The sequence below is a fragment of the Gymnoscopelus braueri genome (assembly GCF_963280865.1).
Source record: "Gymnoscopelus braueri genome assembly, chromosome: 6".
Taxonomy (NCBI): Eukaryota; Metazoa; Chordata; class Actinopteri; order Myctophiformes; family Myctophidae; genus Gymnoscopelus; species Gymnoscopelus braueri.
In genome coordinates, this window is record NC_137607.1 from 27280517 (window position 1) to 27304094 (window position 23578).

At 42.3% G+C, this 23578-nt stretch overlaps 1 protein-coding gene across 1 annotated transcript; it reads right to left on the reverse strand.

Annotated features, from left to right (window-relative positions):
* Positions 1 to 5571: 5571 nt before the first annotated feature.
* mknk2b (MAPK interacting serine/threonine kinase 2b) lies at positions 5572 to 22798 on the reverse strand. The gene is made up of 14 exons (XM_080430274.1): positions 22692 to 22798; positions 20349 to 20565; positions 19673 to 19763; positions 19154 to 19255; positions 18945 to 19042; positions 16272 to 16351; positions 15804 to 15877; positions 15488 to 15592; positions 15111 to 15166; positions 14864 to 14959; positions 9739 to 9933; positions 9128 to 9292; positions 8974 to 9014; positions 5572 to 8858 (listed from the first exon to the last, which is right to left on the reverse strand). The coding sequence occupies exons 2-14, from the start codon at positions 20397 to 20399 to the stop codon at positions 8582 to 8584; spliced, it is 1431 nt and encodes a 476-aa protein (XP_080286400.1). The 5' UTR covers positions 20400 to 20565; positions 22692 to 22798; the 3' UTR covers positions 5572 to 8581.
* Between the last annotated feature and the right edge of the window lie 780 nt (positions 22799 to 23578).

Consider the following 23578-nt stretch of genomic DNA (forward strand, 5'->3'; position numbering starts at 1 on the left):
GGTGGTCTGGTGGAAAAACTACTCACATGTTTTACTTAAGTAAAAAGTGTCAGTACTGCAATGTAGAAATGCTCTGTTTCAAGTAAGAATTCAACATTTCACAAGTTTTCAAAAACATCTTTTGAAAATAGCAGATCTACAAGCTCACGATGCATCGCATTGCAAGGCATTGTGAGCTTGTAAATCGGCTATTTTCAAATGGCCGAAATGTATATTGGGCTGAAGTGGTTAATATTATGTTCTGTAATAATAATCAAAATCTACAAAGTAACGAGTAACTAAAGTTTTCAAATAATTGTAACAGAGTACAGGTATAATAATTGAGGTGTAGTGGCGTAAAAGATGTATGTAAAAGATGTAGATGTGAGGCGTGGACACCTTTTTAAGGAGAAGTGATAATTTACCTCCCCCTTTGGCCTCCTGAAAGATAGATTTTCAGGCCTGTTTTAAAGGAAGCCAGTGATCCACATTTTTTAAGGGATGGTGTCAGGGCATTCCACACTTGGGTGGCAGTGCTGTAGAAGGAGAATTTACCCATGTTTGTTTTATAGGTGGGTGTTACCAGATCGTTGTTGTCGCTCCCTCTAGTATTGTGGCTGTGGGTGTTTATTTTAGGTATTTCGTCAGATATGCGGGTATTGAGGGCATTGAGGGCAAAGTCACATTGACTATCTTGAAAGCCAATCCCATTTTTTATTGCTTAACCCTGTCTTCTACCCTGAGATATACTAACTAGGCAGCAAAATGTGTTGGAAAAAGGTGGATAGTTCTAGTTTATTACAAATTATTATTACTCAATAATTATTTCAAAACCTGCCAACCGATGATGTCACTGGTAGGCAGGTTTCCGAACTGCCCACAGTCACACCCTTCCTCTGAGACACAGACCGAATAGACAGAAATCTTGAGTTACATGAAGATAGGTTGGAAAGTGGTCCTTTAAGCTAAAAATCAAGCAGTAGGGGTGGGGTTGTGGGGAAATACTGCTACTGTATGTCGCACAATTAAATTAGCACTTTGGAATACATTTTCATAGCTTTATTTATGGAAGTTAAAAAAAAAACTCTAATTTAGATTGTTTTTTAAAATAGCAGTTAAGACTATAGGCTACGGACCATTGGGACCATTAAATAGGATTTTGAAATGTTGTGTTGTGTTATTACTACATAATATATTATTACTACATAATATTCCTACATATTCACAGATATTCTGATAATTAAAAAAGCAATAAAACATACACAATAAATTAACGGCATCTAGGCCTACCATCCGACTAATGTCAAACTACAAAGGTTAAGCTTGGCAGTCGACCTATTTATCCACTAAAGTCAAACACTCAGGTGATGCATTATTTGTGATTGACCCAATTATGTGCAGGAAGTTGTCAAAACTACGCCTTCTGTGATACATTCAGTTTAGCAAGAACATGATTCAGTCATGTTCTTGAACTTGAAATTCCAGGTGCTCAGTTATCTCCACCCATAAGTGCCCACTCGTCCAGGTGCCCACGTGTTCCTAGTGCCCACTCGTCCTAGTGCCCAGTTATCCCGGTGCCCACCTATCCAGGTGCCCAGTTATCTCCACGCCTAAGTGCCCACTCGTCCAGGTGCCCAAATGGTTTTGGTGCCCAGTTGTCATATGCATATATATATATAAGTAAGCCTTGCCAAGCCCTGAGGCCCATAGGGCAGGAGCCTATCTCCTGTTTCCTTAGCGTGAGGCAGCTTGATGTACAAGGACACCCCCTGGACATGACGCTAGTATGTCGCAGTGACTTACCCCAATCCGACCCTTGATGCTGAGTGCCAAGCAGGGAGGCACTGGGTCCCATTATTAGAGTCTTTGGTATGACCCAGTCAGGGCCTCCCAGTCTCAGGGCGGACACTTTAAGCACAATTCCACTGAGCTGGTATATGTACATATATATATATGTATATACAATTTTGTTTTGTTTGTTTTTTGTTAGTTTTTTACAGGATATGAACGTGGATTTTCTCACTGATCTGTGGAGGAAATTGATGCATGGCCATCGGGTACCAACAGATAACTTTGTCATGATGACTCATGTCCTTGGGGTAAAATATCTTAGGAAAAGCATTTTTGGTGATTTTGAACTTGAGGTACAGACAGTATACTTTAGAAAAAGGCAATAATTTGCATCAGGTGGCATTGTAAACTTTCATTTCAACAAGTCGTAGGCCTAATTCATTTCCCCCCAGCAGTTTCAAGACAGTCAGTCACAAAACCCTCCACTAGAGGGAGGCAAACGCGTACTTGTGTGAAAGATTTTTGATTCTGTGTATGCTGACGTAGCCTATATGTCCCTAGCCTCGCGTCACCAGACTTTCCACCTCGGAGGAAATATAATATGTCCCCTAAAGCGAATATATATATGTCCCCTAAAGCGAAACATGGTAGGCGACAACCAGCACATTGCTGTTGCGTCATTTTTGTTTTATTCATAAAAGGACAATATAAACATTTATGTACAAAAGCAGCGCAATAAAATGGAGGTAGCACAGGGAACATAAAAGGAAGATACAAAAAAACTAAAAAAAACAATACACATAGGCGAGGCCTATACACAAAATGTTCCATGATGTTCCAGAAAGTTTATTAGACTACTTTTTTGTTTGTTGTTTAATAAAGTGGGTGATTCACGTATATAATTCAGAATTATTTGAAACACCCAGTTTATTAAACAACAAAAAACAGTCTAATAAGCTATTGAAACATTATTATGATTAGCTCTTTAAGTAATCATTTATATTAGAAAACTAACGTAAATAAATAATAATAAACATTTTATTTCATCGTGTCTCTTCAACAGGGGGTCCGGGACCCCTAGGGGGTCCTCAGAGTTACTACAGGGGGGCCGCCAAATCTTTGTGTGACATGATTTTCTTTTTCACACTAACCACTTGCATGCATCCCTTTTGAGGAGAACTTTATCCAAAAATACCAGATCTACAAGCTCACAAGGCCTGGCAGTGCAAGGCGTTGTGAGCTTGTAGATTGGCTATTTTTTGGCAAAGAGGTACCTACCTCTATAGGTGTAGAGGCGAAAAAGAGCAGACCAAGCAAAACATTTTTTTAACCTGAAACACAATTTTATACAATATAGAGGGGGTCCCTGCTTCATCTCTCTCAGCTAGGGGGTCCTTAGCCTAAAAACGTTTAAGACCCCTGCCTTACGAGGTTTGCCTAATACCAAAACAGGTGTGTTGTACCGTTGTCTGGTGCTATCTATGTCCTATCAAGCGCAGGGCACGGCATTGCTATATTATGCACACAGTCACACACAGCCCTAAACAGGTGCTCTATCATGTTTAACTTATAACATATAGGGTCAACTCTAGTCTAGATGCAATGGAGTGCAATAACAAGTAATACTGAATGACTAAAAATACCGGGGAAGTGCAGTGGTGTAACTAAGTACATTTACTCAAGTACTATACTTAAGTACAATTTTGAGGTATTTTTACTTTACTGGAGTATTTCCAATTTTCAGTACTTTTACTTCTACTCCACTACATCTCAAAGGCAAATATTGTGCTTTTATTCCACTACAATTATTTGAAAACTTTAGTTACTAGTTACTTTGTAGATTTAGATTATTATTACAAAACATACATGAACCACTTCAGCCCTTCATACATTTCGGCCATTTGAAAATAGCCCTGAGCTTGTAGTCGTAGATCTGCTATTTTCAAAATATTTTTAGACAATTTATACATTTGAAAACGTGTGAAATGGGATATTCTGCATAATGAGTACCTTCTACTTTTGGTACTTTAAGTACATCTTGAAACCAATACTTTTGTACTTTTCTTCAAGTACTTACTTGTAACAGAGTATTTCTACATTGCTGTATTGATACTTTTACTTAAGTAACAAAATGTGAGTACTTTTTCCACCACTGCACACACACAGCCCTAAAACAGGTGCTCTATCCTCCATCATGTTTTACTTATAACACAGGGGTCAACTCTAGTCTAATCTAGATGCAATGGAGTGCAATAACAAGCAATACTGAATGACTTAAGAATGACTAAAAATACCAGGAAGTGACACATGTTGGCATTTAGAGCGAGAGCAGCATGCCCTGATCTGATACTGTATCTCCAGGGAAAGCGTGAGGGCAGCAGCACTTGCAGCAGAGGTTGCAATGACTTGCATCATGAGAACAGGTCCGTCTGCTCTGACTGAGTGAGAAACCCCCCACGCACACAGGCTCTCTGTGTCACTGTCAAGGTGATAAACCAACAGTGGTGGAAAGTAACTAAGTACATTTACTTAAGTACTGTATTTAATTACAATTTTGAGGGGTTTTTTTTTGTTTGTTTTTTTTACTTTACTGGAGTATTTCCAATTGTCGGTACTTTGACTTCTACTCCACTGCATCTCAGAGGCAAATATTGTGCTTTTACGCCACTATAATTATTTGAAAACTTAGTTACTAGTTACTTTGTAGATTTTGATTGTTATAAAACATTAACCCTATATACAATTTGGCCATTTGAAAATAGCTTGTAGATCTGCTTTTTTCAAAGGATTTTTATACATTTCATACATTTGAAAAGGACATTCTGCCTAGTGAGTACTTTCTACTTTTGGTATTTTAAGTAGGCTACATTTTGATACCAATACTTTTGTACTTTTCCTCAAGTAAATCTTGAATTCCAGACGTTTACTTGTAACAGAGTACTTCTACATTGCAGTATCGATACTTTTACTTAAGTAAAGAATTTGTACTTTTCCCACCACTGCTGAGAACCCCCCCACAGGCTCTCACTGACTCACTCTGTGTCAAGGTGATAAAACGACACGTTAGAGTGCATGTGGGATGAGACGACTGAACTGAACTCATGTTTACCAACAGTCAAGGACAAATGAGCCATATAGTCAACTCACGTATCCGGGAGTGTTGCTGATAAAATACAAGGATTTACAGGATTAAATCAGATGACCTCAGCCAAAAGATAAGGCCGCTAGTAAATATGAAACTAGAGATTAGAAGTGAGCAGTGGAAGAAACCAGAAGAAGTAGTCTACTGTACTTAAGTAGGATACAACTTTGAGGTAGCCTACTTTTACTTTACGGGGTATTAATTTTTTTTAAATACAAATCCCACACTACATTTCAGAGGCAAATGCTGTACTTTTTTTTTTACTCCACTACAATTATGAGGCTACCATTTACTTTGCAGATTAGATGAATTTATAAAATTCATGAAATAGTCAAAATGTTCAAAAATAGCAGATCGACAAGCTCACAATGTGCGTTCAAATATCCGAAGTGTATATATAATGGGCATAAGTGGTTAATGGTCAGTCATTATTCTCCAATAACATACGATTCTAAAATGAACATTCTGCATAATGACAATTTTTGTGCCAATTTATGTACTTTTAAGTACATAACTGAACAAGTATTTTTTACACTGGTATTGTTACTTTACTTAGTAAAAGTGTAAAAAATGACAATTACTTTTTTCCCACCACTGGTGAGCACAAGTTATTCGGGAACAGGACAGTAGTGGTTGTCAACAAGGATACAAACAAGCAATTTGTGGTTCAAAGCATTTATTGCATTATTTTCTTAGAAAAACAATACAAAATTCTGGAGCAACGGTCATAAATGTTGCTTTGAGTGAACTGCAATCATTCACATGGTACAGTAAAGTGCTTATATTAAATGGGGAGAAAACAAAAAGTATTTGAAGAATGCATGGATTCCAAATAAACTTCCCATGAACATGTTGGGCTTGGGGTGGATTCAGACAGTGTAAAAACAAGTGTTGGAAGAAAGAAAAAAAAAAGCCCTACGGCTTTAAAAAAAAAAAGTCAACAAATCATGACCCCATCCCCTGTCCATGAACTATTTATAAAACGTTTGATCGATGCTGCTGGATCTTAAATGCTTTGCCTGTGGGCTACATTCAAATTGTGTAGTTGGTACACTGTCCATTTAAATGATGACTGAATTTTAACACTTCCTGACTTCAAAATGACTTACAATATAAAAAAAATTGAGGCTTAGGATATCATTCTATCCCTTCCCCAATAAAAAGGCAGTCCAAATTACTGCATTTGACAAAAGTAGAAATGGTCATGACCAAGGAAACTCTTATACCCTTGAAGATATCAGAGAGTATGGCCCAAGTCTTTGTGCATTTCCGAGAATCCCAACCCTAACAAAATATAGGGAGAAACTTGTCTTGTACTCAAAGGGAGAAAAAGGCAGAAATACTGAATTGAGTAGGTATTTTCAAAATCCCCAGATTGCCTTAAATCAGCTTAATGCTTTGTTTATATGACTGATAGCAAAGTAGTTTCCCAAACAGAGAACAAACAGCTGCATACACAAATTTCAAGTAAGTCTTACTATAAGACATAAAACCCCACAACGATGCATCGGTAGAAAGGTTGTTTAGAACTATTACAATCAGTGTCCTAGTATCAGCATAATGGGCCCTTTGACACCAAGGGAGCCATTTTCCAGAGTACCGCACACTGTTGTGCAGGCAACATCACATGGATCACTAGTTACCCATTTCTTGTTTAGGAGATGGATAACTTTAAACTCTCAACTATTCACTCATTCAATGTCATGACTTAAACCCCTCTTTGGTGAATGGCTGGTGTCTTCAGAACGCATCATCATGCCATTACCTGTCAATTGCAGGAAGAAGATCCAACTTATTCTCAACAGGTTGATCACTGCTGACACACACACACACACATGAGAAGTTAAACAAAAAGCCTTCCTTGGGCATGAACCGCTCCAGATAAACGAAAAAAACTTTTCCGCCACCTCACCTCTTACACCACATACTCTGAACTCTCAAAAACACTAACACGTATACAAAGAGAATCTTAAAAAAAAGGGAAAAGAAAATTGAAAAGTAAAACATCCTGTGTTCCACCTGAACTGATCAGCACCTGCATTAGAGTCACTATAGAAAACAAGAGCTTAGAACAGCCATAACAATATCAGTGTGGCACATAGACATGGAGTTGAAACAAACATAAAGTAAACTCATTAATACAGCTACATGTCCTTGGAAGACTTTTTTTTTGTGTTTTATTTTTCTGGAATGCTTTTCCTTTTTTTTACCCTATCTTTTTCTTCATTTTTTTCTTTTTTATATCCTCCAAACACTCATTTGCCTATTTATTTCAATAATCTTGTTCTGGGAATTTTCCCCAAAAGTCATACAAATCTTGCCAGCAATAACTCGGAGCTGAGTGGGTCATGTAAAGGAAAAAAAGAAAAATAGACATCCAACCTTTCCAAGTTAATGGTTTGATTAACACTTACAAATTACACTCAGGCGACATTGGCTGACATGTTTCCCCCCCCCCCCAACCCCCTGCTTATTTTACCTTTACATCTAATGCATATTCTGGACTCTTGGTGACAAAAAAAAGTAATAAAAAAAGAAAAAAAGTCACATGGGGACAATTGGGTCTCAAAGAATGTAACACCAGACCAATTTCAGCTCCCCAGCCTGTTATCAAATTATGTAGCTGTGCCAAGAACATTAAGTAGTCATAGTCCAGGCTTGACTCAGAGGCCCTGTTGTTTTGGTTGTGGCCATGCATCACAACCCAGGGATAACAACCCAGGAACAGTTTTATTTCCTGCCCCACGTGTTGAGGAAATTCCAGAGGAACTGCTCGATTACAACAAAAGCATCATAAAAAAATATTGATCAGTAGAGCCACCGGTAGTTGGGCATAGGTTCATATTTGAAAAGCATTGACCAGGGCAATGGTCAGGCTGGTTATAGACATCCTCTTAACTTTAAGAGCTTTAACATACATGGCCACAGAAGCTAGAAGAATGTGGCTTTATCACTCCACTTACACAACAGGCTCAGTTGTGAGGAATTGATCTCAAATGGAAAAAAGAAAAAAATACGGGCGAATGCTTTTAGAGACCCCTCCCCATCCACTTAATGGACCACACCAGGCACAGACAGCATTGGCTTACACAGCCCCATTTTAACCCCCTACACTGAATCCTTTCTAGACAGAACGGCCTTCATCTTGGCATATTGCATAAGCTTGTATGTATCTGCAGAAGGGCCATTCGTGCGTATACATACAGGCGAGAGAACATTCCAGATAACTTAATTCACAGTGGATCCAGTTGTAACGTGTGGAAGCAGCACAACAGGTTGTCCTTTGGTGTCTGAGCTTGGTTTCAAAGATACAAATGTACTAGTTTCTTCTGAATCGAGTTGAAGGACAAGAAAACATAACTATAAAATAACGCCTCCTCCCCCTTTACCCCAGATTCTATGCTGGCCTTCCCTCCCCCCGGCCTGGACATGCATATTTGTTTTGATATATGCAGGCCCTGGATTTATGTGCTTTAGAAGTGCTGCAGAGGGGCACAAGGCATTTAGCAGAAGGGATGTAGGCAGCAGTCTCCCTTTACAGATCAGAGAAAGCCTGAATGACTGAGGGAACCAAGGCCAGCTAGAGTCGGCAAGGGGCCCTACGACTTGGGGAGGGAGGACAACAGGGTCATGTGATCCGAGTCATAACGGGAGATCAGAAGTCAGGGTTCAGGCACAGTCTCCCACAATGACTAGGGGGGCCAGGAGCTGGCGGAGTTCTGCAGCTGAGACGGGCCCTCCATTAGGCTGGCCGCTCCTCTGCCTGCGCCAGGCCAGCTGGGAGTTGGAAGGAGGTGAGAGACGCATGGAGGAGCCACTACTGGCAGTTATGATCAGCGGCGCCTCCTGCTGCTGGTGGTCCTCCATTCCATCCTGCTCGGCCAGCTGCCGGTTCACAGCCATAGCCTTGTCGGCGTAGAATGTCAGGTCCCTGGCATTGCTGGTCCTGATTGACAAGCAGACACAAACATAAATTAAGAGAGCAAAACAGGGGAACCCAGCCAACAGGAAATTATTTAGGAAATCTTTAACTTGTAATATGCTTCAAAGCAAAGTCTCACCTCTGAAGAATAATGGATTTTGGAAAAGCGTCAAAGGCACCCTGTGTAAACAGAAAAAGACAGGTTTCAAAAGGTGGTCGAACAGTAACAGAAACATCCTTCCATAAACATGCAGAGAAAAGTGTATGGGAGATTTGGGTGGGTGTTGACCTACCCCCTGCACCCATGGGTGCTGCAGCACCTGGCTGGCACTCAGACGTTTTTTGGCGTCCCGTACCAGAAGTTTGGATATAAGGTCTTTGGCACTTGAGGAGATGTGAGCCCAGTCTTTCGCAGGAAACTCATACTTTCCTTCCTGGATACTCTCAAACAAAGTGTTCTGAAAAGAGAGGGAAGGACAGGGATAGCATGTTTAACAATCATATACACTGTGACCTCAGGAAGCAAAGGGTTCCAGTTACACTGTTGTGTGGAGCATGTCACGTGTGCCCTATATAATGCAAGCAGGAACTTAAAGCAGGGATGGGGGCTCGGTTATGTTGTCTCAGGTGCACACCAGCAACAAAAGTAGTAGTAACAGGATAGAGGAAAATGAGGGAGAGATGGCTTAATCGTTTAAACCCTAAATACACTTTGCTGACTGGAGTCTCCCAGGGGTCTATAAACCTGCACCCACTTTCCCTTCTACACCAAATGTCTGCAGTGGAAATAGCTGATCTACAAGCTCACAATGCGACACGTTGTGAGCTTGTAGATTTTCTATTTTTGCCAAATATTCGGAATTCAGAATAGGGACACCGGAGCTCATCTGGTTAGAATTCTCACCTGGCATGTGTGGCAGGGCTCTCCCACTTCCCAGCCACAGTCGCCCCCACAGCGACCAACAAAGGGTGGGTAGCCACTCAGCATGATGTAGAGGATGACTCCCAGGCTCCACAGGTCACAGCGCTTGTCATAAATGGTGGCCTCCTCACTGAAGGCCTCAACCACCTCCGGTGCCATGTACTCTGCAGAGCCACACTGTAAAAAAAAAAAAGTAGGGTGGGGGAAGAGACAGAGAAAAAAAAACATGTTTGTTAGCCCCCGGGGGAAATAAAGTTTGAGTCACAGTTGGCATCTGGCCCCAGTTGGTGATTTTGTGTAAACAACACGGTGGTGGAGAACGTTACTGTTGCCTAGTACAATACAACAGAACGATAAACAAAAATGTGCAGAGAAAGTGCACACAAGCTGGCACTGACAGTGTCATGTCCCTAAGCACACTTTTGTTCTCTTCCCCGCTGCTGACTACATTCCTTAGTTCAGCTGATAGCTCATGTGCTTCTTTATAGAGGCTGGGGCCTTGTGTGGGGGGGCTGCCTGTATGAGAGTCACATGGTGGAGCGCTAGTAGAGTCAGCAGGGGCAATAAGCTAAGGGGGCCAAGAGGGGGAGGGATAGATTATCCACCGTGGTGGATCCATTTGAAATTACCCCAATGCTTTCCTCCCTTCCTCTCCAGTGGAAAATATAAGGAGGCATTAGCAGGAACATAATGTGCAGTCATCCATCCAAGGCAGGGGAAGGGCTAGGCAGGTTGGTGTGGGTAGGCAGCAGTGTGAGTGAGTCATTGTCCATTTTCAGCACTCAGCAGGCCAGGCAAGAAGAATGAGCCGAGAGCAAGGGCAGCCTCACTCCAGTGGTACCATGTTATGTAGCTCAGACAGAAACTAGGCCAAACACTGACTGAGCAGGAGGGGAAAAAAAGAGGATTGGCTGTTTAGCAGAACCACAAACAGGGCTGAGCCCCCGCTCGTTACGCAACTTGCTAGCTGCATAACACCAAATGCCATTTTAATACTCAAGGAACAGAGGAAGGGGAGGGGTGTTAAATGTAGTGGCTCGCTAGTTCAGCAGGACATGTGAACAAAGACATTCCAGTACGTAGTCCTTTGCACAGCTTGTAATGTAGCCAGAAACCCATAAACACTTTAGCCCCATTTATACCTCATACGATGGTGTTGTGGATAAATAGCCAATCTACAAGCTCACAACACATTGCGCCTTATTGTGAGCTTGTAGATCTGCCAGTCCCCCCCCCCCCTCAAAAAAAAATTGGACAACAGGCTGAAAGTGGTTACGGTCCAAGTCTAATCGAATAACAAAGCTTTGTAAAATTCTCTCACCAAGGGTTCTAGAGTATAAGATTAGCATCCTGATTTTGTTATGTATTCCCATTAAAGCGGTCCTCAATACTGAATAGCTGAAATGCTCTCATAGTGTTTACTTTAATCTGGACAGTATTGGGCACCTTTTCTGAGCAGAAAGTCCTAATCCAAGCCCATCATCCTCATGGCGGAATGTGTTTACATAGAGCAGGCCTCCATTGTTTCCTAGTATCGTGTCCCAGCTGTCTCCTGGCTCCTCCTCCACCCTGCTGCACCCTTATGTAATGACATTTTGTGTAGCAGTGCAGGAATCTCAGCTCAGACAAAGAGTCTTCTGTCGGGCACAGTCACAGACGGACCCAACCCCCACACCACCATCGTCACTACCACTGCCCCCACAACAGACATCCCAACCCCCAGGATCCAGGTCAAATTCAGCTCCCATAAAAAAATTAAAAAAACATACTGGTCTGGCACCACTGCAGACACATGGGCAAATGTTTTAGCCTAACACGGTCCTCTGGAATCAAAAGGCAATAGGATAGTGAATGTGGGCTACTCGTGTATCAAAGCCACCTGAGAAAACAAGACGAAAAACACACGCAGAGGTATGGTTATAGATACGCTGCGCTGGCTATGACTGATAAGGGCTGAAGGGGTACAGGCTCAGCTACAGGAGAGAAGTCATGGCTTTAAAGATGCAAACTGCCTTATCTCACATTGTTGAAGCGCAAGGGGGCGGGGGAGCGGGTGGGGAGAGAGTCAGCGCGTCAAGGCACAGACTACTGTGTTGTTGACGGACAATGGATGCACGCTTATGAGAAACAAAAATAAAACCTGGCAAAACAGTTGCATCATGCGTGCATTAGCGCAAGATGAGGATAAAGGAAACATTCAGTTAAATGTCCAGTTTGCCAATTCTCGCCTACTACTAATAATTTTGTATTTGAAACTTTACATTTCTCTAAATATTATAAACTTTCAGGACAGCCTAAGTACAAATATAATATATGAAAAGGCTACAGTGAAGTCATTATTCAGTCCGACTTCACTGTAGCCTATAGTAGCCTTTCATAAATGATATTTGTACTTAGGCTGTCCTGAAAGTTTATAATATTTAGAGAAATTTAAAGTTTCAAATACAAAAGTAGTAGGCGAGAATTTGCAAACTGGACATTTAGACTGAATGTTTCCTTTATCATCATCTTGCGCTAATGCACGCAACTGTTTTGCCAGGTTTTATTTTTGTTGTTTCTCATAAGTGTGCAGCCGTTGTCCGTCAACAACACAGTAGTCTGTGCCTTGACTTCAGTGCGCTGACTCTCTCCCCACCCGCCCCCCCACGCTTCAACAATATGGGATAAGGCAGTTCACCTTTAGGATACTCTAGAGTAGACCATCTTTATAATACAGGGCATCAAATCTGACCCCAAATGTATTTCACTGGTACTGCTGCAACTCCGGTGCAGGCTTGCATCAGTCTCAGCCATCTCCAATCCCTCTGCAATGTACAGATAGCAGATAATCAGCTGACGCCACCAGAGGATTTGTTGGCAACGCCGTCTGGGGCTTTCCTCAAACCAGGTGACTGATCAGACCACACAGTCAGCTGACACCCACAGAGAACACAAACACACCTTTGCTGTTGGTAAACTAAAGGCTTAAGGCGAAGAGGCTTACGGGAAGAGTACAGCTCTGTCATCAGCCCTGCAGCTGCATAATCTGAATCTGGGCCAAACAAACCCACACAACTGCCGCAGCTCTTCACTTCCCCTAAGGGGCATCACAAGCTCTGTGTCTGTCTGTGTGGATTTGCATGCAGCCAATGCACATCCAGCCTCGTTCATTGGTGCATGTTATGCACACATGTACAGTCAGATTTGATTTAATGTTCAGCAGACAGGCCGTCACTCGCACCGAATTCTTAGAAGAGGCTGGAATTAGCATTTTTCCTAGAAATGACTCCTCCCCTCTGCCTGTAAAACCTGCCCTCCCTGTCTGTAAACCACAGACCAAAAACACACAGGCTACAAACGTATGGGCACTAGTTGGGCTCAGCCCTCGGACTGACCGCACAGTAAGTTCAATTTGATCAGAAGGGGGAGGTGAATAAATGGATGCAAAGCCATATTATATTGAGCAATAGTCCACAGTAGGAATGCTGGCATAGGGGGAGAGGAGCGCTACAGCAAGATGAAAAGCAGATAAGATTGCCCCTGTGATCAAGGCAAAGAAAACAAGGGAGAGCGCGCATGAGCAGACTTTGCTGTACACCCCTCCCCCTTCCCTTCCCCTCCCGCCGCTCTGGCCAATCAAAGCACAGTTGCTAGGTCTGGGGGGCAAGACTACATTTCGAGAACAGGCTGTAGGCATGGCCTTTTGTATGGAGAATACAAAGAAACTGCAGACTTGCACAAGTGTGGTGAGGGCCAGTGGGTGGAGTTAACTATAGGCAGAGACGGGTTGGTGGTTTATGGTATGTTGTTTTTCTCTTCTGTGGGTTTATACCAGAGAGAGGGGGGCTTGTTATGTTTTGATTCAAGCATTGAGGCCTTGCTTTTCTCCACTTCCTCTTATGACTGGATAAGGCCCTGTAAAAGTGTTCCCTCTAGTCTTGCAACATTTCAAGGATAGAACACTAGGTCCTGTCGTTTAGCTTTAACACTTCTTAGAAAAATAAAGATAAATAAAAGTCAGCTCAGATTAAATTCTTTGCAGAAAGAACAAGGACACCTCTGAGGAGCACATGGTCTGGAAGAAAAAACTGGCAGAGCGAAGCAACTGCTAAAGAGCAGGCATGCCACTTTAATGGCCACTCCACTCATACTCTTGTCAAGTCTTGAGGACAGGACAAATGGGCAACCTCCAAATGAAACAGCTCCACCCTGCACCCTTTAAGTAAGCGTAGACTAAACATGTGAGGGCCCCTGGCCCCACAACTATTCCCCCCCACACAAATAGTACAGGGATGGGCCGTCCATCCGGCTGTCTGGCTAAAGAAAGATCAGGTTACCAAGGCAGAAACCCCCTACAATCCATCCCACAATTTCCCCCCAGCCATCTTTGTCACCTGTTCTAGTCCATCGATACACACGGCTTGACAACCAACGCAGACTCATCTGTTGACTCAAACACAGCGGAAAATCTTCCCTTTGAAATGTACCCTCCTATTCCAAGTTGCCATTCTGACTTTCAAGGCACATCGCCAAGTAAGTGCTCCGCCTTGTGATGATATTGCGGGGGTTAAAACACACATAACCCAGATCATGTGCCTCACTGTTTGGGACTGATAAGCAGCAGGATGTGGACGTTAGACAGAGGTGCATATCTACCTGAGTGTAGCTGATATCTCAGCTATGATAAGGGAGCACGAGAGCTGCCAGGGAAGGGACAGTGAGTGAGCAAACATACACAGGCTCAGAGTCAACACCCGTAACTTCAGAGAAACTGTCCGACAGTGACCTCATTGTCCTAACCTCAAGGACCAGAATCCTTCCTCCCCCAATCAGGGGGCTTTCCTGTAGCTAGTGCCACCAAGTGTTGTCCAATAGGCATCCAGCCAGCTGGACTTGATAAAGGCATTGTTTAAGACGAGCAACAAAAAAAAAGAAACACCCTGCTTATACACCTCAGGGTGACAAACCATAGTGGCAGGCAATGTGACTGAGAATAACCTTTGCCTGGCTACGTATACCTATGTTTACGTTACCCCTCCCAATAGCATGCATTTCCCTTCTGATATTTATACATGCCAACAAGTCACAAATAGTCATGGTGAACAGACAAGTGGGCTGGCAGACTTACAGGAGTGAGTAGCTCAGGAGTGGAGATGGGTGAGCTGTCACTGTTAAGCTTGATCCCACTGCCCAGGTCAAAGTCACAGATCTTGACGGGGGAGATCTGCCAAAGAAGAAATAAATACAAAATGTTAGTTATGAGAGTGAACAAAATAGACATAGAAATGTTTTGCTGTGTCATTTATCACTGCCAAGACAGATGTTGCCACTCCAATGAGTGCCTTTCTAACTGAACATGCCTGTAGTAAACTCACCTTGTCCGAATTCTCACACAGGATGTTCTCAGGTTTCAGGTCTCTATGTGCCATTCCTGAAAAAAATTGCTTGCATTAAAATGTATATAAAAAATATTTGTATATAACAACGTTGCACTGTTTTAGACTGTTAGAGTCAGAGCCCATTGAGAGAGCACATGAAACCATTTGAATAGTTGTATTAGTCGGGGGGGGGGGTTCGTTTTGCTGATGAAGAGGTGGTTGTACTACGACTTAACCATCTATGTGCTAAGTGTGTAAATGCAGTGGTATTTGATGATCTGCTGTGGTAATAAAAGCCCACCCCATGGTATATAGCCAAACAATTCCCATTCCTACAAAGCAATACATCTGTGGACCCTTTATAGTTGACTTACCTTTGTTATGCAGGAAATCTAGAGCGCTGGCGATGTCCTGCACCACAACGCTGGCTTCCTGCTCACCGAAGTGACGCCTTCTGTGAATGTGAGCGAGGACAGACCCTAAAAAAAAGGAAAATAAAAAATGGTAAACAAGTGAACCTCTTCATTACTCTGCTTTGACATCAAGCATCTAGCCATAATCACAGTGTACTGGTGGAAAGGTTCAATTTACCCCACACAGACTGACTGCGCAAGAGAGGCATTACCATACTGTTTAACAACAAATAAAAGCTAATCTTTTAGTCTCGAGCCTTCTGCTGGATGTACCAACCTCCTCTCAGCTTTTCAAACACCAAGTAGAAATGGTCTTCCTCTTCAAAAAACTCAACCAACTCCAGGATATTCCTTTTAGGGAAAAACACAGAAAGGAATCAGCCTATGGTAGTGGCATGAAATGCAAGTCTGTCCATTTACACATTACTTGTTAAGTGAGTTGTAATGCAAAATGGTTTAACCACAAACCCTATAATATAGGGTTTATATAGGGTTGTGCTTCGTTGACCCCCCCACCCCCCCAGGGTCTATACTTGGTCCCATCCTTTTTCCCCTCTTACAAGCTCACAGCGTGTTTCATTGTAGATCTGCCATTTTTTGACAAATCATCATGTGGTAAGGGTATCGCCCCATTAAAGTCACATGGAAGTGTAATGGCATAATGGGGAACAAGCAGTTCAGTTTAAGATAATCTGTGGTGCTGTCACACGTCATTGTGGTAGTGTGAAGACTGCTGTACAGTTACCTGTGTCCCTGGCACTGGTAGAGCATCTCAACCTCACGGAAGACACGGCTACGGCTGTGACCTGGCCTCTTCTCAATGATCTGTAACAGAACACACTGGTTAGGGGAAGGCTCCAGACAGACAGAGGCATGCCCGAGCTTAAAAATTGTTTATTTAGATTCCCCAAGACCACACCCCACCACATGGCAGCAGTGTTTCATATAGGTCACACATGGTAAAACACTGGTTACGTGTACTATATATATGGTACCTATAGGTCACAGATGGTATAGTAGTAATTATATATGGTACCCCTGAATTTCCTGGGTTGCCTCCAACAATGGTTAACCTACTACTACTCCTGACATCCTGCCAAACTGAAGGAATGGAGAATGTGTATATGCACCTCTAAACTTCTAAATATATCATGTGTGTAACCTATATTCCAATCTTAAGTGCTCTTAAGTAGCGAAGGTGCTCCTTTGTGACACCCCAAGAGTCGAGCCAAAATAGTTTTGATCAACAAAACGCTCTATATATAGCCAGCAGATCCTGGAACCAAAACATTGCGGGGCCCCAATGCAGGCCGTGTGTCACACTGCCAAGAGAGACAGAAAGAGAGACTGCTGACACCAAAGCAAAGGGCCTGAATTTTCCAGCTCCAGCTATTGTCTGCTCATGGGGGTGTGCATGGTTCTCTTCCTGCTAGCAGGATTATAGTTGCCATTGAAACCCAGTGGGGCTAGAGTGCAGTGTGTGTCTAGGATTAATGTACAGACAAGAGACCAGTGTGCAGCCCAAAGCCAACAACACACTGGACCACATCTGAGTCAGCATACAGACAACCCACATCAGCCCACTTTCTCCCAATCACACTGACTATAACATGTACAGAGTAAACATCGAAATAACAAAAAAAAAGACACGATCAAAATAGAGCAGAGATAAATTGTCGTGAGCAGAGACAACGACAGTAATAGCTAGGGGGTTTATGAGTTGGACAATACAAACTTAGCGGCGCTGACTCTTTTTGTCCCGTGGGGAAGGCGGTCCGGGGGGGGGGGGGGTTTGCTGTTGTGCGGAAACAGTCACGTACACCACCAGAAGGAGGGATAAATCAGATTCACAGCAGTCTGGCTTTGGAAGAGGCCCAACTGAGTCACGCTGTGGCTCTGTAAATCAATCTAAGCTTGTGAAAGAACCCTTGAGGAGGCGGGGTAGAGCGAGATGAGGCCCAAGACAGACGCGACAGGCAGGCATGGCCTCCCTCCACCCTGCTCTTTGGCCTTTGTTGTGATTGAAACACCACCGCCCCCTTGCCTAGGTGGAGGAGAAGGACATCTGGCAGGAGTAGTCTAAACACCGCCCCCCCCTAACAGTAACCCCAACTGACCTCCACTACTACTTCACCAGTCCCCCCGCCCCCCTCCTATACTGCTTGGTCCCAAGAGAAACATCCCTGGGTAAACATGAATAATGCACCATGTTCACTTGTGGGAGCCTGTGCTCAAATTCCATTGCAGTATTCCAAAATATATGCTTTTTCACTTAAAGCGACACTGCGTTGAACTATCAAAAATAGCCCTTGAACAGGAGTGATCTGAAATATATTTGGCTGAAATATTTGTGCAATAGGCATCGAATCCCCAAGAGTAAATATCTTTGGGCCTTTGGAAATAATCAAGTTGGTTAAGTGCCAACAAAAAAAAACTTATAAAAAAAGGCATCTACAACTTCTACATTCAAAAGAAAAAATATATACTTCCTCAAAACAGGACCAAAGGAAAAGACATGCAGCGCAAACACGGCGCAAAGTCTATTTGTCAGTACACGCCCCATTTGAGAGGAAATAAAGCCCTACTGCACAAGGGAGAACAAAACCGTGTAAACACCCCAGGACACACCCCTCCTCTCTCCATAATATGTGGGTTTTGTTTTGGCATGGCCACAAGTACACAATGTTCCCGCCACCAGAAGCATCCACAGCCAATAAGAGCAAAGAAAAAGGGTGGGTATTGTGTTCCAAGAGCTCCGATTGGCTAATGGAGAGAGAAAACAGTGAGGGAGCGTCTGTGTGAACAGTGGCTAGCGCTTCACATTCAAAAACTAGGAACACAGCGACTACATAACAGGGGGCCCCGCTGACATCTGCTTTGGTGCGCTGAGCTGGGAAAACATTTACATCCTGCCCCAGGACCGTAACCCACCACAGCGAGGTTACTCAAGCACTGGCACCAAAAGAAAGTCATCGAGGACACAGTTGGTGACGCACATAATTAACATGACCTTCCCGAACCCCTCTCAAATAACCTAGTTATTCCTCCTTGCACCATTCAAAAACATGAAATGGTACACGAACCCCATACTAGCATTCCATGTCCAGCACTACTACGATGAATTCACAGCCCAAAGCTAAGCAGTATCCACACACACTCATTTGAAATGTAACATCTCCACACCACTCATCAGGATGGGAAACAGACTCATGCAGTGGGAAGGTGTCATATTAAGAAATAGACTGTCTATGAGTCTACTAAAAAAACATTCCTGAAGCAGCTTTACAGTAGCGTTTTTCTCTTTGCTCCATCTTTGCCCTCATTTAGTAATCCATATCTATGAATTATGCATAGGTTTGATCCTCCACAATTTGGTTGTCCAAATGGGCCACAGTGATAAGTGTTTTAAGATCTTTACCTTAACAGCATATTCTTTGTTGGTGATTAGGTTGATGCAAGTCATCACCCTTGCATAAGCACCTTCTCCTAGGACCTCTTCGTTCAGCCTGTAGACATCTGTGATGGAAAGGTTCATGGAAAATATAATTTACAATACATGTCTCTAACAGATTCTTTTTATACATTATCGTGAGATCAACATGCTGACATAACTGTACTGTAGCTTACCCTCAAAACGTCCAGAGAAACTATCAGTTGCCCGGCAACGTTTCTTCTTCTTGTTTCTCTTCTTAGCATCGGGGATGTCAATAGGCCGGCTGGAGGGTATGTCTATCAAAGAAAAAAGGTAAAAAGTAGAAAAAAAGAAAATCAATCTAATGATCAGAAAACAGTCAGCCGTTTTAATATCATTTGTAAATTCTCATTATAAAGCATTTTGACTGGCATACTTTTTATGAATAGTGCTTAAAGATGGCCATTAAACATTGAAAATAAACAACATGTCCATGTCTTCCACGTTATTCAGTAAAGCCGCCTGGCCTTAATTTCAGCCCTTGTCAAGTTGTTGCCATTTCAGTTGTCCAATGATCATTGACCAATGGCCATTTGTTTACAGGAAACAGACTCCAATTAATCAACTAGACCACTGTGGGTGCTACAAAGGTCCTACAATCTACAGGTCACCAGGAAGACTGTCCCAGATAGGAAAGTTACTGTTCCACAGACTACAGCCATAAAACCACTCACCATATCTTGGGGAGGAATCAAAATTAAATGTCGAATCAAGAAGATGGGATCCATTTTTGGTGAAGTCATCAGATTCAAATGGATTCTGGCCCTGGGGGAGCAGAATATGGTAATTAAATGTTATTCAGACATGCAGTGGTATACACCAATCTTAAATGCATTAATAGCTTCTCAGAACTGATTAAAAAAAACATGCCTCATTTACCCTCCCCGTACCATATAAACTGTTAAATATAATACACATGTTCCAAAACAACCACAAAAGCTTATCTGTGACCATTGAGAAATTATAATATGTTGATAGACAAACACACCAAACCATAGGCCTACTTTTCACAATGGAAAATTTGGTTTCCTCATTCTCAGAACTGATTAAAAAAAAAATGCCTTTACCCTCCCTGTACCATAAAAACTGTTAATTATACACACGTTCCAAAACAACCACAAAAGCTTATCTGTGACCATTGAGAAATATGTATAACATGTTGATAGACAAACACACCAAACCATTTAGGCCTACTTTTCACAATGGAAAATTTGGTTTCCTCATGTTCTCATCATTAGATAATCATAACCACAGCCAATGGCATGTAATATGTACTCGTTTGTTATCCCCAAAGTGTGAAAATTACAGCATTATTGCCATTGGGTGTTGTTCTGGTGTCAAATGCCTCACCTTAAAAGAGCGGTGGAATCCGGTGACTTCGGTGATTTTATTTTGCACCATATTTACTCCGATTTGGGATTTTTTGGTGATTTTGCGGCGGCTGCAGTGGTTTTGTGATGAGGTCAGGTTGCACTGGTCTGAGAACAGTCGTTCCAGAGACAGAAGCAAATGATCACACTGCGCTGGCTGGTCAACTTGACTTGCTGCGGCGCTTTAAACGGGAGCCCTGTGGGCGACAACACACTGCAGTTTTAATGTAATGAACACACACACACACACACACACACACACACACACACACACACACACACACACACACACACACACACACACACACTGCAGCTTTACTGTAATGAACAACACACTGCAGTTTTAAGGTAATGAACACAACACACTGCACCTTTACTGTAATGAACCAATACTACAACACACTGCAGTTTTGATGTAACGAACCAATACAACAACACACTGCAGCTTTAATATAATGAAGTCAAAACACAACACATTGTAGTTTTTAATATAATTAACCAAACCAACATCACACTGCTGCAGCTTTAGCCTTGGATCAAGACGATCAGAGATGCATTTGATAGATTTTTACATTTGCAGATACGAAAGTAAAGGTCAGACTCGATCAAATGCATCTATGATAGTCTTGATCCAAGGCTACAGCAGAGCTCATAATATAGCAACATCACTACATATTGCAGCTTTGATAATAATGTACCTACTACCAAGGCAACATCGCCCTCCACACATTCAAAAACACAAAACCAACCAACCCTTTCCAGACATGATGCATGTGTACAATTTAATCTGTAGCCTCTACTAGCCTGTATCCAATATCTGCTCAAGCAGCGATGTGACCCATCAGGCCGTTTGGTTCATCAACACATGTCAGTTCCGCAGACAGTCATGTCGCAGCAACAACACTCAGTGTTGCCAGGTTTTGTGAGAGATGTAAGCAACCAGGTTTACGAAGACAAGCCCAAAAGCAGCAACTATAGCCAGGCCACATTAGATGAGAACATTTTAAAGTATATATACACATCGACTATTTGAAAATAGCAGATCTACAAGCTCACAACGCGTCGCTGTGAGCTTGTAAATCTGCCATTTTCAAAAAATAATCTTGGAGAAAAGTGGAAAATGTAGATTTTTTTTTTTGATGAGTCCTTGGATAATAATTACAAATTTGGGGGTCCTTGACATGAAATATTTTAGAACCACTGGTTTCAACAACGTTAGGAAGCAAGCCCAAAACAAGCAACTACACTTTAGAAACAAGCCATAAATACCGCAACCACTAACTTTACAGAAAAACAAGCCAAAACTCTTATAATAAGCCGACATGGCAACACTGAACACAGCGTGCATCTCCGCTCCTGGAGGTAAAGACCTGATCTACGTCGTCGCAGGAGGCACGACGACCATCGATTACATTTAAAATGACGTAATTTAAACTAAAACCAAATGTCAAGTGATTGAAGCCACTGTCAGCCCTTAACCACAATAGCCAGTCAATCCTTTCTGCCTTTCTTTGACCAGGTCCCCCTTGAAAATGAGAGTATCCCTTTGTTTTTCCTGGTCAAATAAAAAGGTTAAACACACAGACTAGTGTATATTAAATGCAGACTTTAATCAATACGATATAACGTGATGCAATCCAGGCCCAAGATGCTGTACCACGAGACTTGATCCTATCTGTAAGGCTATATTTAGAGGCAGCTAAAGTGAATGCAGCTGCAGCATTAAACACGACAGTGAAGCAGCGTTGCCAGATTATGTGAGACATAAGCAACCAGGTCTATGAAAACAAGCCCGAAAGAAGCAACTGGGTTACATGAGCACTTTAAACCTATATGCATTTATTGGCTATTTGAAAATAGCCGATCTACAAGAGCTTATAGATCTGCTATTTTCAAAAGAAACTTAGATTTTTTGTTGTTGAATATTTTAACACCACAAATCTGGTACACGCCTGGTCCCATGGCACAAAATATTTTCAGTCTGCAGACAAATATAACACAATTTGGGGGGGGGGGTATCTGACATGAAAATGTTTGAGAACCACTGGCTAAAACAACATTTAGGAAACAAGTCCAAAATAAGCAACAACTAAAGAGAAGCAAGCCCCAAAAAAAACGCAACCTTCAATATTTACAAGCAACTTTACAGGAAAAGAAGCCCAAAGTCGCTTATAATAAGCGTGCATGGCAACACTGCATTGAAGCTAATGTTAGCGTCTCAAAGACAGATGTCGTCGCGTCAGACGACTGATACTTTAAATGGACAAACGCTTGCGCACACGCACAATAAAACCCTAACGCCACCAACTTGTCTACTACTCACCCCGTTAATAATTTTACAGCTCCAGTGTTCACGTCGTTGTTTGACCCACTGCTTTTAGCCGCAGATGATGGGTAAGGGGAAACGCCTGGTCGTACGTTGCGTGTGGAAGGTGGTGAATAACAAACTGCGACGAGGCCTTTTATAAAATCTCTGTCCAGTCTCCTCCCACCGCAGCCCAGGCCCCGCCCACAGCACCCCCCCCCCCCTCCCTCCCTCCCTCCCTCCCTCCCTCCCTCCTTCCTTCCTCCACTTCCAGAGGACATCAACAGGATGACTAGCGTTGCCATGTCGGCTTTTTATAAGCGACCTTTGGCTTCTTTTTCTGTAAAGTTGATTGTAAAAATTGGTGGATTGCGGTTTGTTTCTAAAGTGTACTTGCTTAATTAGGCTTGCTTCCAAATTTTTGTAATTATTTTTTAAACCAGTGGTTCTCTAATATTTTCATAACTGTTTTGTGTATATTCCAAATATTCCACATTTTATTTCAAGAGTTTTTGAAAATTGCAGATCTACAAGCTTGTAGATTGGCTATTTTCAAATAGCCGATGCATATAGGTTTAAAGTGCTCATGTGGCCTAAGTTTCTTCTTTTGGTTTTGTTTTTATAGACCTGTTTGCTTATTTCTTTCACAAAACCTGGCAACACAGAGGATGACGTGCTTTCCAGAACAAGAAGAGAACAGGCTTGATACCATTTCGTTTTATGTAGCCTATGCGATCGACTATCCAGGCCCGGGTGCGATAGAAATGACTTTTAAATCGCAAGATTTTACCATAAAATAAGTCCCTTTCACCTGTTATTTGAATAACGTAATGCATCAAAATTCTCGGCAAGAGAGCAAGGCTCTCTTAATTGCATGAAGAGGTCAGAGTCAAATTAGTATGGGA

Coding starts and splice junctions, on each gene's coding strand:
- mknk2b (XM_080430274.1), bottom strand. CDS start 20,399: ATGGTGCAAAATAAAATCACCGAAGTCACCGGATTCCACCGCTCTTTT. Junction 19,043..19,153: donor TTTCTCTGGACGTTTTGAGG/GTAAGCTACAGT, acceptor TTTCCATCACAG/ATGTCTACAGGCTGAACGAA. Junction 16,352..18,944: donor ACAAAGAATATGCTGTTAAG/GTAAAGATCTTA, acceptor GTTCTGTTACAG/ATCATTGAGAAGAGGCCAGG.